Raw genomic sequence first — 14,578 nt, 5'->3', positions numbered from 1 at the left:
CCTTGCACTTTTCTGACCTCAAAAGCCTTGTTCGCATGAGCCTCGCGATACTTCTGGGGTGAGACAAAGAGTTGGATACCTGCCAGAATGCTCACAACATCTGTCTTGCGACTCCAGATGTGTACGGTGCTGGTCTTGGCATAGCCTCGCTGAGCCGACTAATATCAGTATTTGACCAGACTCGAACACAGGTAGGGCGAAAGAATCAAGCAGAGCCTTGCAGATCTTGCATCTTTGGCTTGACTGCCTCCTCTGGAGCATTGTACGAGACTCCGACATCTAAAGTCCTCAGGATGGAGACACTGCCACGTTTCGTGATCGGCCACCATGACCCCAAGAGACCCTTACCAGTCACGGCGGAAACGATACAAGCCGCTCATGCTGCCAACGTACGTCAATTTATCTTTCACAGTTGGCAAGGGGCCCGAAATTGATTTACTTTGTTTAGTATGATATGGTAACCAGTCCTATCACTACACCACATTTCCATTCACGGGTCTTGACGCTCCTCTCGGCATCTCTATCGCAACATCCAGTTGTCGATGGGGAAGACATCACAAAGACCAGGAACGCTTCACCTATCGTCATCCCACCACTCACTCCAGCCGATACACCATTGACTCCCGGAGATACAATCAGCCAGATCATCGGAGTCACAAGCTCTTGGATCGACTTGAGTTCTCCAGATCCTATCATAGCCGATGTATCACGACAGGTTCTGAGACTGGAACTGGCATATGCCGCTTTCTGTGGCGTTACTTATGTCGTCATTCCTGGTCCACGCCTACGAGGTCAAGGAGCTGTCGATAGTGGCATCGCAGAATTTGCCCGAGCAATCGTGGATGGAATCAGCCAAGGCCCATATATGCAGCTTTACATCTGGTTCCCCCTTATCGACAATGCAGACGACCAGGAAGACGAAATGGGCGATTTGGCCCCGTTTGCGCGTCAACGGTTTTCGGATCCAGACGACTCCAAGCCCAAGAGACTAGATGTTTTTGGTTCATGGGAGGCTTGGGACATGATTAGATCGATATGTAAATATCCATCCAGATTGTGTGTAGGTAAGCATATCGTAAGAGAGTGCTGGCTTGGCCGCCACCTCCTTTCCATCTACCATCTAATTCCAATGCTAATAATGTAATTTCTAGCATTGTCGTTACCCAAACTGCTTCCACCGACTCCTATTCAGTCCCGGTGGTACTCCGAACCAGTACGATTGGTGACCTTGGACTCGAAGATCTTTTCGAAGAATGCCAAAGGGTATCCGGTTCTATCTCGAGCTCACCAGGCATTCATCAGCCGATTCTCTACGTTGCGCACACCACCTTGGTTTCTTCTTTGCAATACTGGTCCTATTGTCGCCGCTGCCAACGGTGCCCCCCCAGCCCCTGGATGGTTCCCACCTCTATCCGAAGCAGTCGAAACTCCACACCTCAAAGATCCCACGCCGCATCTATCGTACATGCGCAATCTGCAAAACAAGCAGCCCGTTCCAGACGCTATCTCCAGTTTTGGTGCCGGATACCAAGACTACCTTCAAGCACCTCTCCAGCCCTTGACCGTCAATCTGGAGAGCGTCACGTATGAGGTCTTCGAGAAAGATCCCATCAAGTATGCATGGTACGAACGAGCCATTGCGCGGGCTTTACACGATTGGATCGAGCAAGGTAAACCCACCTCTAACCCTGACGGTCGAGTTGTGGTTGCCGTGGTTGGTGCCGGTCGGGGTCCTCTCGTCACCCGAGCCCTGAAAGCCAGCGAAGAAGTCGGTGTCGAGATTGACATGTGGGCGCTTGAAAAGAACCCCAACGCCTATGTGCTGCTTCAGAGACACAATGCAACTACATGGAACAACAAAGTCAACCTGGTCAAATCTGACATGAGAACATGGAGGGGTCCAGTTCGTGGCGCAAACACGCCGCTCAGCGCTCGAATCTACAACCAAGAGGCGAGAGAGGACGGTGAGGTCAATATTCCACCAACCGCTGCGGCAGCTGGTACTGGCGAGTCCTACACCGGCTCTCCATCTCTCGACTCGACATACCTTCTTGCGACAGCGGCCTCAGGGTCGTCGTCAACGCCGTACAAAATCGACATCCTGGTCTCGGAGCTCCTCGGTTCTTTTGCAGACAACGAACTCTCCCCCGAATGTCTCGACGGCGTTCAACACCTCATGAATCCCGTTCACGGTATCTCGATTCCCGCATCATACACGGCCCATATAACACCCATTGCTGCCCCGAAACTTCACGCCGACATCATGCACGGCATGACGCCCACGAACCCCAGCGCGCCCGAGACGCCTTACGTCGTCATGTTCAACGCCATCGATCATCTGAGCACCACCACCACCACCACACCCGGATCGGCCGGTCCGTCGAGCTCGAAGTCCCCGACGGTGCCCGCACGCACTTCCTCGACGACAACTAAGCCACCACAACAACAACCGACGACGCCTTACTCCAAAGCTCACACGCTCTCTTCACAACCTACACAGCGGTCTCAGTCCCAATCCAACCCCCCGCCGACTCCACCGACGCCCATCATCGGAACGACATGGTCGTTCCAACATCCCAATCCCTCCCTTCCACCGCTCGTGGGGGACGGGGCGTTGAGCAATGCCCACAACGCACGCAGGTCGACGCTCACGTTCCCCATTCCCAACCGGGGCACCTGCCACGGTCTGGCGGGGTATTTTGAGACCGTTCTCTACAAGGGAGTCGAGTTGTCGACGAACCCAAACACGATGGACTCGAAGAGCGAAGGCATGATAAGTTGGTTCCCTATATTTTTCCCACTCAAGGTTCGTGCCTCCCCCTTTCTGTTTCCTTTACCCTGTCAAGGTTCGTGCCTCCCCCTTTCTGTTTCCTTTACCCTGTCCACCACTCGACGTCAGCACTATTTTGCATTTTTTCCCTTCTTTTCCAACGAGTCAAGCTAATACCGTATCCTTCGCTGCCGGAATTTCATAGACTCCGTTGACCGTCCCCGACAAGTCGGAACTCACCGTGACCATGTACCGGCGAACCGACGACCGGAAAGTGTGGTACGAGTGGCTCGTCGACGTGTACATTTGCATTCCGGACGGTCGGGATCGTTCGGTGTCGGGACCTGGCGGAATCTCGCGAGGTGGTCGCAAAATCCGCGTGGGCGGGAGTGAGCTACACTCGTCTGAGAAGGAGGCATGTTTGATGTGAGATCTGGCTCAAGGGGCTTTTTGTTTTGAGGAGGGAGAGAGAGAGAGAGAGAGAGAGAGAGAGAGAGAGAGAGAGAGGTTGAAGGACAAGTCCGAACGAAAGTTCATCCAGGTTCAAACTATAAGCCACATGCCTCCGTATGGGTTCAACTGTTACACTGATAAGTCTACAAGTCAAATCCCGTCGTCGAAGGAAACCGTCTATGTCTCTTTACCTGAGACGACTCAACTCCCATCCCCAGGGGATACATCTAGTGAGCGAGTCGTTTCCAAATCTTTGACCACACCTGACCATGATTGTTCTCGAGGTCTCGAAAGGAGGTTCCCATGAAACAAACGCCTTTGCCATGCACTGTACTTGATCAACCTTGCCGTCATCCACACTCCTATACTGTCACTCACTCACTCCCCCGGCACTATCCAACCACGACACCTCTTCCTAACACTGCTCCCCTCTGCCCTGCCCTATACCATCGAATGACCGATGTATCAGCTAATGTTGAATGTTGAATGTTGATTGTTTGAACGTTGAACGTCCTTTCTTTTCCTTTCTTTGCACAGCCAACGGGTTGACAACACTGACGCATCACTTCCCACCGTTTACTTTTCCCTCATCCCTCTCTTCCTTTTTCACCTGGATCCTAATCTCTTCCGACTCAGTCGTCTTCTCCACGCTGACAGGTACAGGGATTTCCAGACTCTCCGTGCTCCCCATCAAGCTCTTTCCTAAACTTCCAGTAATGCTTTTGCGATTCCCGTTTGAGTTTCCGCCGCTGCCGTTACTCTGCGAATCCCTCTTGCCGTCTTCTCCCGTCAACCCACGTCGGATAGCCAATACATTGTCCACAATGACGGCATCGATGCCTTGCTTGACTTGTAACTTGACCTTGGCCGCATCGTTATTCAAAACCCCGTAACTGACACAAACGAGTCCGCTCTCCTTGACGACCCTGACAAGTCTCGGTGCCGCGACCAATGGTTCCGCTGCACTCACGACACCCAGTAGATTCCATCGAGACGCAAACCGAATGGCTTCTTGTAAACTTGTTGCCCGAATGTCACCTACCGGGCTCGTTCCAGCATCCGTGAGGAACAACACGGGTATACTGGGCTGTTTGAACGACAGCAACAAGCATATGTCCGGGTTGAAGCTTGAAAAAATGATGTTGCGTCCCTTGCCCATCTCGTACACTTTGCTCAGCACCGTGTCGACGAACGAGTTCAGTTCAACGGCATATGTGTCCATTTCTTCCTCCTCACTTTCCGAGAGCATGGGATACTTCATTTCAATGTTGAACCCAACATTCGTAGGCAGTTTAATAAACATCTCTTCCAAGGTGGCAAACGGCGCTTGGATATGGTTACCACGACTGTTGCCCTTGAACCCCTTCTTCTTGAAGTCCCGAGTGTGTTTCATGCGTTCGGCCATGTCGACCGTATCATCACGATCCGAGCCGCCCACGGACATGGATCTCATTCTAGGTAATCGGGGGTCGCTATTTTTGAGACTGCTGATCTTAGGGTTCTCCACTGGCACAGGCGAAGCAGGCCGGGAATGTCGTGGTGTGCGCATGTCGTTGACGTGAAGAAACTGCTCCAGGGTAAGGGTGTGAACCGGAGCATCAATACCAGTCTCGCTAACGAGAAAGTCGTGATAAATGACAGGAACATGGTCCTTGGTAAGTTGCACATCGAATTCGACATATGAAGCTCCCAAGTTGGCGGCGGCAATAAATGACTGAATGGTATTCTCCCCAAGTTGCAATGATCTTCTGCCAGCGGCCAAGTTCTTACCCAACCCACGATGGCCAATGACCATGGTCGATGCCATACTCTTCCAATACGTCTGATTCTCCGTGACCACCATATTTGGATGTTTGAACGGGGTGATGACGAGGAAGTTGAACGTGACGGAGCCGATGACCTCCAGGTCGTTGGCTGCCACAATGGGTACAGTGACATCTCCCTGAAGCGGCATACGTTTCGTCCCTATGTTGGGCTTGATGCTGGAAAGCAAGGCGACTCCCCTGCCGACGACACGTTCCCTGGATCCAGCATACGTAGGGACAAGGTCAAAAAGCAATTTCACCGTAGAAATGTCTTTTGCATGGAACACGATGGGCTCTGTGGCGATGTTATCTTGCACAGGCAAGTCAATGACTTCAGCTTCACCCTCTGCACCTTTTGCTGAAACCACAAGTGAAAGCGCAGTATCAAGCTGTGTGTTGTGCGCATTCGTTATCGGGATTCGATCGAGGTTGACCGCTCGTATACTCTTCCTCGTGTCCATCGTCCCCAGGCTGACCAGGATCATACTGGTGTCAGTTAGATATCGATGTCCGAAGGTCTTGATCGGTTCGCTGATCTTGATGGTCGGGGCCTGAGAGCCCAGGCCGTTCGAGGTTCTCTCGTTCAGAGAAGGAGATACCTTTGGAGGAGATGCCCCTAGCGACGAATCCGGATCGACCTCAGCTCCGGACATGATGCTATCAAGTCGTTGCGCAATGTTCACGTGACCCCTCAACGCTGCGTGTTCTTTGGCGTTCCAACCAGAGGAGTCCACACGCTCAAGATCGGCGCCATGTTCGATGAGTAAGTCCACAACTGGCAGGTGGCCGTCCACGCAGGCGATGAACAATGGGGTCCACGAATAAGTGTTTTCGCAAAGCTCAGTATTTGCCTTCTGAATATCGGAGCCTTCAAGCAATAAACGAGCACATTCAGAATGGCCGAATCTTGCAGCCACATGAAGAGCTGTGTCCCCTTGATCATCTTGGTAGTTTATGTCGACCCCGGCATTGATCAAGAGACGTACTATCTCAACGAAATTTGCTTTCGTCGCCAGGGCCAATGCGACAGAGGATTTTAGGGAGCTTTGACGGATTGATGTGCGCGGTATATCGAGGGCCACACTTTCCTCTGCGTCAAGCAAAGCCTTGGTCGTCAAAGGGTGGCCGCCCATCACGCTGAGGTGTAACGGTGCCCAGCCCTCATTGTCCTGCCACTGGGGACCATCAATACCGTTCGAGACATTGAAGAGCTTCCAGGCCTTGAGATGCTCAATGATGATCTCACACATGACTCGAATGCCGTATTCGGCCGCGAAATGCAAAGGCGTCCGCCCGGCACTGTCCCTGGCCAACAGTCCAGGGCGTTGCACGGGCTGCAGGTTATCGAGCAGAAACTCTAGAAAAGCAACCGAGGCATCATCGCGGGTCAAAATCCGACTCCGTTGGTCATCCTGTACGACGGGCCGTTTGAACTGTGTCGCGGGCTCTGCGGCAGGTGTGATGAAATTGTACGGCTCGTTATCGACCCCTGGCACTTGCGCGATGGTAGGGTCATGGTCACGGTTCGCCTGCTTTCGGCCGATCGAAATGATCAACCGATGGATGCAGTTCCGCTGGTTGATATCATCGTGGTCGTCCAAAAAGACAATTTCACGCAACAGATAAGCTGTGCATTCCTTACTCCGGCTCGTTATGGCCCTTTGAAGCAGTGTCTTCAAAAGCTGTTGCCGTGCAGGTTCAGAGCTCTCCGTGGCCGATGTGCTCGTCTCGTTGACCCACTCCTCGATGCCTTTGGCATCATCTTGACGGATGATTGCCTCAACTTTTGCCAGTTGCTCCGAGGAGATGTCCAGTGTTGGCCTTGATGTCGTCCGTTTGATCGACAACGAAGAAACAGAAGCGACATCATCATGTTCCGTGGCGGTCGGGACTTCGCTCATCAGGGCAATAGATTCGTTGATCTTGTTCAAGGAGGCGAACAACTGCGCATTTGTCGCAAAGGCCGACGGATCGACCTTCAATTCCAAATATCTCTTCTGGGCTTTGGCAGCCGGAATTCGCTTGTCCAGCTTCTTTGTGATCTTGATGAACCCCCTCCTGTTGACCTCTCCATACCACTGGAGTTTGCGTAGCTGACCTCGCAACTCGAGTAGCGCCGCCATCAAGTCTTCCCGCTCATCAGGGTCGAGGAGGTGGACGGAGTGAGAGGAGCTACCGTAGCGGTCTTCGAGGAGTTTCAGGCGGCGGGAGAAGTCTTGGAACTTTTTGTTGTAGAAGTGGTCAACGTCTTCAAGATTGCGATCCAGCGTATAGAAAAAGCCTATATCAAATGAGCATTGCCCGAGTTCCCCATGTCAACACCCATCCTACCGGCAAGATCGAGAGCGCCATCCTGCTTTTCACTCTCGGCAGCCGCCTTGATGAGCTTCTTCAGGGCCTTGTAGTTGATGTAGGCCGATGCCCATTCCGGGACTTGGTTTCGAGGGAGGTTTCGGCCAAACTTCATGATGTAGGAGATTTCAGGATACACAAATCACAACAAACAAAAATTTCTAATCCGTATACGGCAGACAGGAGTTAAGCGAAGAGAGGAGCGGTAGGAGGTAGCCATGCCTCGCCTTTGTTCTCTCTCAGACAAAGCACAGGGTACGGGTACCAAAAGAGCAATCTAGGTGACAGTCAGGACGGGGGACTCCCACAGGCCCGATTTATCACGGAGACAGAAGGCAAAGCACATGAGAAGCCTGAAGAGGCAGTATAGAAGAGAAGACGGCGGCTTGCGTGGTGGTGTAGGTAGAAGTGTGCGTGGACGCGAGTTCCCATGTCATTGGTAAATTTCGATTCTCTTTGATTCACATTTGGAGAAAGCGACGACAAACCTCTCTTCGCCGCTGATTGGCCACATCCCTGGCGAGGTCTGTCGTCGCCCGATTCCACCGCCAACGTGGAACTCACTAGACTGGAGCACGAGGAACGTGCGGATATTACTAACAGACCTCTCCCACTCATACGACGCATCTCGAGTCGACCACTGCTACCAGGATCATCCGGACCAAGTTAATACTCATCATCATTCAAGGGAGCGTCTTTTCTGAAATAAGAAGCAATGCCTCTCTGATCAAGGTCTGCCGAGTAAAACCCTGGGCCAATCTTTTCCTCCTGTCCCAGGTATATCTACAGATGTACATGCGCCTTTTTGCAAAAGTCGAAACGCCGTGAAATGCTGCCAGACCAATCGACCCGTAACTCATGTGTGCTGCTATACCACAAACAGTCACATGCAGCTCATTCCTCGCTGTTTTGCCCTGCCGACACCGTGACGCCAATGCGAGGCAGAGAGAGAGAGAGAGAGACAAATAGAGACTTGTCGGGCCGGGGCTACCTTCGGTGATTTAGACATCAATGTCCGTTGACGTGCCCTGCTTCGTGCATCATAATCATATCTTCATCATCGTGGTGGAGAGTAACACTATTGAATTCGAGGAAGGGATCTGCGATCTCCCCGCCAGGGGTAGCCATTCCAGAGTCCAAAGGAACACCCTTGAGACGTCCGGCTGAGCCTCCAATATCAACGCTGCCGCTGTCTTTCACAGACCGGAAGTTCAACGTGTCAATTGCCCGGCCTTGGTGAGGAATCATGGGCGGTTTCATGTGGCGGAGAAGTGCCCATGTAATAGGTCTAAAGAAGGGGTGATTCTTGACATCAGATGCACCAGCACGGGATCCTAGACGTTTCACTTCATCTTTGATCAGGAGCTTCCGGATCACCGATTTACATAAACTATGCTGTGTCAGCATTCGAGCCTTCTGTTGTCACGAGAAGTGGAACTTACCTGCTGACCTGAGGGAAATGATCCGGGAACGGCACTTCGTCCCGCAGGATATTTGCGAAAGTGGCATTGCGGTTTTTCCCTTTGAACGGCGTGGTTCCAAACAGCATCTCGTAGATCAAAATGCCCAGAGTCCACCAGTCTACAGCGCTTGTGTGTCCGTTGCCTTTGATAACTTCGGGAGCAATATACTCTTCCGTGCCAACAAATGAGTTGGTTCGAAAGTCGGCGATGCAAGACTTGGTGTCGACGAGCGGATATCCAGTAGGGTTGGAGGCGTTGCGAGTGCCTAAGATCATTGTCGGGGCTCCCCCAGAATCGGATTGCTTGGAGAGATCAAAGTCTGACAACATGATATGTCCGGATTGGTGTAAAAGAATGTCTGCGAATGTCAAAACTGGCCTCTGCAGACCATAAGTTCAAAAACTTACTTTCAGGCTTGAGATCTCTGTAGATGAATCCCATCAGATGTAAGTATTCCAGCGCCGCTGTGACTTCTGCAGCGTAGAAACGAGCGTCTTCCTCTGCTATGCATTTGTTGGGCCGCGTCTGCAGAGCGCGGAAGAATTCACCACCGCTGCAATATTCCATACATAGGTACAGGTGCTCTTCTGACTGGAACGAGTGGTACAAAGTAACAATGAACGGATGATTGCTGGTTGCCAGGATTTCTTGTTCTGCAAGCGCTCTCTTGATCTTGTTCCGCTTGATCATTTCTTTTTTGCTGAGAACTAGGAAAAGTCAGTTGGCACATCGAATTCTAAGCCAGTGGGTTCCGCAAACCTTTCATGGCGTACAGACGATTGGACTTCTTCTCGCGCACGAGATAGACCTTGCCAACATCGCCCTTACCAATCAACTTGATCTTGTCAAAGCTGCCAGGGCCAACTTCCACATTGCGCACCTTGATCGAGTTCGAGCTGTAGGTTCTTCTAAAAGCGGCAGCTTGACGGATCTGGCCTGGAAGTGGAATCTTTCCTCCCGGGGTTGTCGCCTTGGTCGGACTTATTTCTGAGGAGGATGTAGCGACCATACTCAGCTTCGGTGTCGATCCAGGAAGAACGGCTAGAGGCTCTTTGCCCAGCTCTGCGGTCTGCGGTCTTTCTGCGTTACTCTTGCTGACCGTGAACAGACCCTGCGCGTTGGGCGCAGACGCCACTCTTCGCAATTTGCGCGCCAATTCCTCCTTGCCCGCTGTAACAGCCTTCTCTTCCGCGGCCGAGCCATTGACCTGGACTTTGGGAGTGTCTGGAGGGGAAGGTGGCACGCTACCTTCATTACGATGTCGAAGTGCGGGAGGACCTTGGTGCACGAAATAAGGATTGGCTTGGGCGGTTGGGGACAGAGCGTTGTCGTCGAGAGGATGGCCCTCGCTGGCTACAGTTGTCGAACGATTTCTGGCGAGACCGGGGAGAAACCTCGATTGCTTGCCCGGCTTTGTCTCGGTCTTGGGAGTGGGAAGGCCATCCGAACCGATAGATGTCTGACTCCCACTGCTATTGATGCGAAAGAAATTCTTCAATTTTGTTGTGGTCGGAGTATGCGTACCTGCCTCGGCATTCATATGTTTTTTGGAGGAGAAGGACAGGCTCGAGAAGTTTCGTCGTTCGGTAGCCATGGTGAGATGCTGCAGTTGGCCAACTCAATGGGTCCGCAGAATCCGTGCGTGGAAGCGAGGGTCTTGAGCAGCTGGTATGAGAGCTTGCCAGAACGGGACGCGAGAGAGACTATCAGATGTCGTTGAGTATTGTAGATTCCGGCCAACGGACGAGGGTAACACGGAGTGGGAGGGTTATCTTGTGCGGAGCGCCATATCAAGACGGGTTTCACTGGAGGTTGGTTGCAAGTCGAGGCTGATGGTGGAAGGGTTCAAGGAAGAACTGGTGCCACAGTCAAGAGTGCAGCGCCTGGCAGATAGTCGACCTGCAACGTGACAAGCAGGAGCGATAGTACAAATATCCGGTCCGCGTATGGTGATGGGGATGGGTAGTGGTCGTGGAGGAGGAGGAAGGAGGAGAAGGGCAGTTCAATCGACCCTCCCCGAGACAGGAAAGAGTGGGGAATTGGTGGGCACCAGATACACACAGCACACAGCTACCGGTGCCCGGGACCTAGCGTCCGTTGCCCGCGTAGCGACATGTACTGGAGACTGCAGTGCCTATGCATGCCTAAGAAATGGAGTCTTAGCAGTGCCTAGATCCCGAACACCAGCCTAAGAGCCACTTAGCGGCCGGCCTCCTTTAACCACGCCGCCGCCCAACGGCGCTTTTACAAACTCAGACACTTCAAGCATCGCAACAGATCAGCCGTCGCGCATGGAGAAAACTGTGTTCAACTCTGTGGAATGGAAGACCGTCCTCGTGGTCATGAGATGTCGTTCTTTCAGTTGTCTATGCCTATGCTCAGTGCTCATGTAGCGCTTATTCCAGGTCGTCTTTAGCACCAGACTACCAGTAGCCACAACGCCAGGACAGTGTACTGTAACCATACACTATCAGCAGATCTCAGATTTTGGCTTTGCCGCAGATGTTCTAGACGTTCCGGAAATCCTTGTCGCGTGGTGTCAATTCTCCTTCGCTCGACACTCTTCGTAATCTCGAAAGACTGCCAATGAGGCAAAATCAGCAGTGGCAACAATGCCTCGACTTTCTGGTCACAGATCGTCTATGAAAGGACATACCCCGTGTCTCTAAAATCTCTCCTTTCATGCACGCACATCATGACTACAGCATCCGACGTCGTCATCGTGCTGCGGTCGATGTGGGTTTGCCGACGCATTGTGGCACTTGGGGGCTGCATGAATCCGCTGCCTTGTCGCTCCGGTTGATTTCTCAGCAATAATTCCTTTTCCACATCGCCACGTTCCTGCGGCTTAGATGGCGATCACGGTACGGAGTATCTGTACTCCCGTGTCTTTCTGTGTTTTCTAGGTACCCCTACCTGATCAAGCACCAGACATGCCAGACCGGTAAATATAGTCGAGGTAGGTATCTCATGAACTGCCATTGCAGTATGCATTCTCATTTGCTGTTAGGATTAACTAAGTTGTCTGTGATTGCAGCTATTCTGCGACACTACCTAGTCAATGTCGCCATACGCATTCGCTGCTTCATCTCTGATGTTGACGGATAAGATACAATCCAATGTTGTTCAAAGCTCCCTAGACTCGGCACCTCACCAATACAGCTCTCGGGGAAACCCCTCCTTTTCCAATAACTCAGTCTGTCCCAAGGGACACCCTATGTGTTTCTAGGATATGCAGAAACACCATACATGCGTGCCAACCATGTGTATTTTCCAATAGACTTGACCAATTTTCGCCAGGCCAAACCGAATGTCTTTGCAATGATCCATGCACCGCACAGGTGCGGCAAACAGCCTTTCTCTATGCCTACTCACATATTCTCGTGCTTGGCGGCTTGAGGTCGGAAGATGTTTTCAGCTGGCAGCATAACGCCACCACCATTGCGGCCCTGAGGATTATTGTGAAACCTATTCCGAGGACCAGTCGGGATCCGACCAGACTCAGGACTGCGAGCCTTGCCAGCTGCTGAAAGCAACGATACGGCGGACCGTCGCTGCATGTCAGTCGACTCTCCCACCGTGTTTGGCAAACGAACCATGGCGTGAATATTCTGGACCGACACTGAGGAGTAGCCCTTGATATTCGTTGCATCGTAGGGACTCTCACGAGCAGTCTTGGGAAATTCACTTGCCGACCAGCCTGCTTTGTCTCGTGACAAACGCACAGGTGAGGTAATGGTAGGAATGCTGGACAGTGCAGTGTCCGACGAGGTTGACGCTCCAGTGACTGAGGTGTAGGCATTCCGTCCAAATCGCGGAGGTTTGAAGCCTCTGGTTGTTGTCAGTTTTTGATCAGAGTTCGTGCAGTGTGAAATCAAAACTTACCGAGCAACGGCACTTTGTGGAATAGCCCAGTGGGATGGGCCTCCCTGCGGAAATCCCGATCCTGTATCAACCATGGCGTTTTCCTTGCGGTTATCTCGATCGATCTGACCAGCTCCCGCATCCGCGGTGATATTGACAAAGTTGGCTGCCATGTTCGAGGACAGCTCGGGCTTCTTGGTCCAGTAACCTCGTTCAAAATCATCCATCTTGCCAGAAGGCGGGCGTCGGAGACCTTGACCCGCAATCACGCTGGTTGAACCATCTGGCAGTCTCACCGTAGTGGTGAATCCAACAGGAAGGCGCATTGCATCGAGTTGCACTTCATAAAATGCTTCAACCGTTGACGGTGCGTCTTCAGTTTTGGTCGGAAGCCACTCGCTGTTGCCACAGCGCGTCGAATCTTTCTGTTCTGGGATGACTTGTCCAAGGTTGTTCTTGTCTGGAGACGATTTCGAGGTCACAGCAGCGCTCAGTCCAGTTCCACTTCCTGAGCCAGAGCTGTTGCATGAATTGTTGGGGGAAATGCTTAGCTCACGGTCTAGCTCCAATAACATCTTGCTCTGCTCAAGTTGAATGTCATCCGGCGGATCACCAATGCGAGCACCCCATTCATCGACCTCAACGAACACAGTCTCTGTGCCTTGATTGCTCTTCGAGTTTCCGGAAGAGTCCTTTCGAGGAGCAACAATGGGAATTCGACGATGGCCGCGCTTCGGAGGTGCCTTCAATCCGGGAGCTGGCCGATAGTTGCTGTATGTGTTGCTGATGGCTTGATTACCCGCATTCAGCGGGACATAATCAGCGGCTTCCACGTTGAAAGTATGGGCGGTACCATCTGCTTCTGCACACTTCCGACCCAGAGCTTTGAGCTTGTTCTCGACGACCGAGGTCCAGTAGTTCATGCTGGCTTTTGCATCTGCACGCAATCCGACGATGGCCATACGTTGGCTTACAACTTGAGGATCGCGCTCACTCATCGCTCGCTGGCGGTCAAGGCTCTTGAGTTGCTGGTCGAGATCATCAAAGCGATTGATAGCTTCCTGCAACATGTTACGGGAATGCAGGTCTTCAGGGGTTGACTGTGGACGTTGGTCTTTCGACAACGCGTCCGTGGCAGGCACACAAGTGGCATCTGGCGCAGGGAGCAACGGCATTTGATATTGAGGCTCGATGTTACCGCCGAAGCCAGTCAAGGGTGCATTGTGAGGCATTGTTGCAGCTGGATACATCTGGCCTGGTGCAAAACCAAACGGGTCATACATGTTCGGAAACGTTGGGGTGGCCATGATTCCGTTATAGAACGGTGTTTGCAGGCGATGAGCATCAACCGCAAAGGTATCTGCCGTGGTTATCATGTTGTTGATAAAGGGTCCAGACATCATGTTCCGGTTATCAAGGACGGGAAGCGGAGGCTGCATGAACTGACCCTCTGCACCTTCCGCGGAGGGCTTGAAATGGGTTCTCAACTCTTTTGGCTCCTTTTTCGCAGCGTCGTCGGAGTGCTCGACATGGCCGTCCACACCGTTTGCAGGCTCGGCCTCTTTGATTTGCTTGGACTGTGCCAATGTGAACGATGGTGGGCGTGGACGATGTTCCATTGGGACAATGCGACCTCCCGCAGTCACTCGTTGGTGAGTTGGAGACGAGTGCTTCTTCAGAAATCGAGCAAAGCCCTCATCCTGTTGAGCTCGTTGGGTGCTTGGTGGGACCGAAGGCTGTCTCTCAGGGCCATTGACCGTGCGGAAACCCCGAAAAAGCACCAAGTCCTCTTGTGATTCACTGAACTCTTGCGAGGAGCCACGAGGCCTATCACTCACAGAGCGCCGAGTACTGAGAGCCATGGTAGCCAT

General features: G+C 52.4%; 4 protein-coding genes across 4 annotated transcripts; 1 reads left to right on the top strand and 3 right to left on the bottom strand.

The window, feature by feature from the left end:
- Nucleotides 1–293: 293 nt before the first annotated feature.
- PV08_09186 (uncharacterized protein) lies at nucleotides 294–3,200 on the top strand (the record flags this gene model as incomplete). Its single annotated transcript, XM_016383506.1, has 5 exons — nucleotides 294–389; nucleotides 449–1,064; nucleotides 1,152–2,401; nucleotides 2,501–2,806; nucleotides 2,976–3,200. 5 exons carry the CDS (start codon nucleotides 294–296, stop codon nucleotides 3,198–3,200), a joined length of 2,493 nt encoding a protein of 830 aa, XP_016232129.1.
- A 585-nt stretch (nucleotides 3,201–3,785) lies between these two features.
- On the bottom strand, nucleotides 3,786–7,495 carry PV08_09185 (uncharacterized protein; the record flags this gene model as incomplete). Its single annotated transcript, XM_016383505.1, has 2 exons — nucleotides 3,786–7,309; nucleotides 7,360–7,495. The coding sequence occupies 2 exons, from the start codon at nucleotides 7,493–7,495 to the stop codon at nucleotides 3,786–3,788; spliced, it is 3,660 nt and encodes a 1,219-aa protein (XP_016232128.1).
- An 893-nt stretch (nucleotides 7,496–8,388) lies between these two features.
- PV08_09184 (serine/threonine-protein kinase nrc-2) lies at nucleotides 8,389–10,437 on the bottom strand (the record flags this gene model as incomplete). Its single annotated transcript, XM_016383504.1, has 4 exons — nucleotides 8,389–8,770; nucleotides 8,823–9,201; nucleotides 9,251–9,550; nucleotides 9,603–10,437. The coding sequence occupies 4 exons, from the start codon at nucleotides 10,435–10,437 to the stop codon at nucleotides 8,389–8,391; spliced, it is 1,896 nt and encodes a 631-aa protein (XP_016232127.1).
- Nucleotides 10,438–12,214: 1,777 nt separating this feature from the next.
- On the bottom strand, nucleotides 12,215–14,578 carry PV08_09183 (uncharacterized protein; the record flags this gene model as incomplete). The annotated part of the gene is made up of 2 exons (XM_016383503.1): nucleotides 12,215–12,674; nucleotides 12,729–14,578. The coding sequence occupies 2 exons, from the start codon at nucleotides 14,576–14,578 to the stop codon at nucleotides 12,215–12,217; spliced, it is 2,310 nt and encodes a 769-aa protein (XP_016232126.1).

The sequence above is a fragment of the Exophiala spinifera genome (genome assembly GCF_000836115.1).
Source record: "Exophiala spinifera strain CBS 89968 unplaced genomic scaffold supercont1.7, whole genome shotgun sequence".
NCBI lineage: Eukaryota > Fungi > Ascomycota > Eurotiomycetes > Chaetothyriales > Herpotrichiellaceae > Exophiala > Exophiala spinifera.
This window is presented reverse-complemented; position numbering and strand designations above follow the sequence as displayed.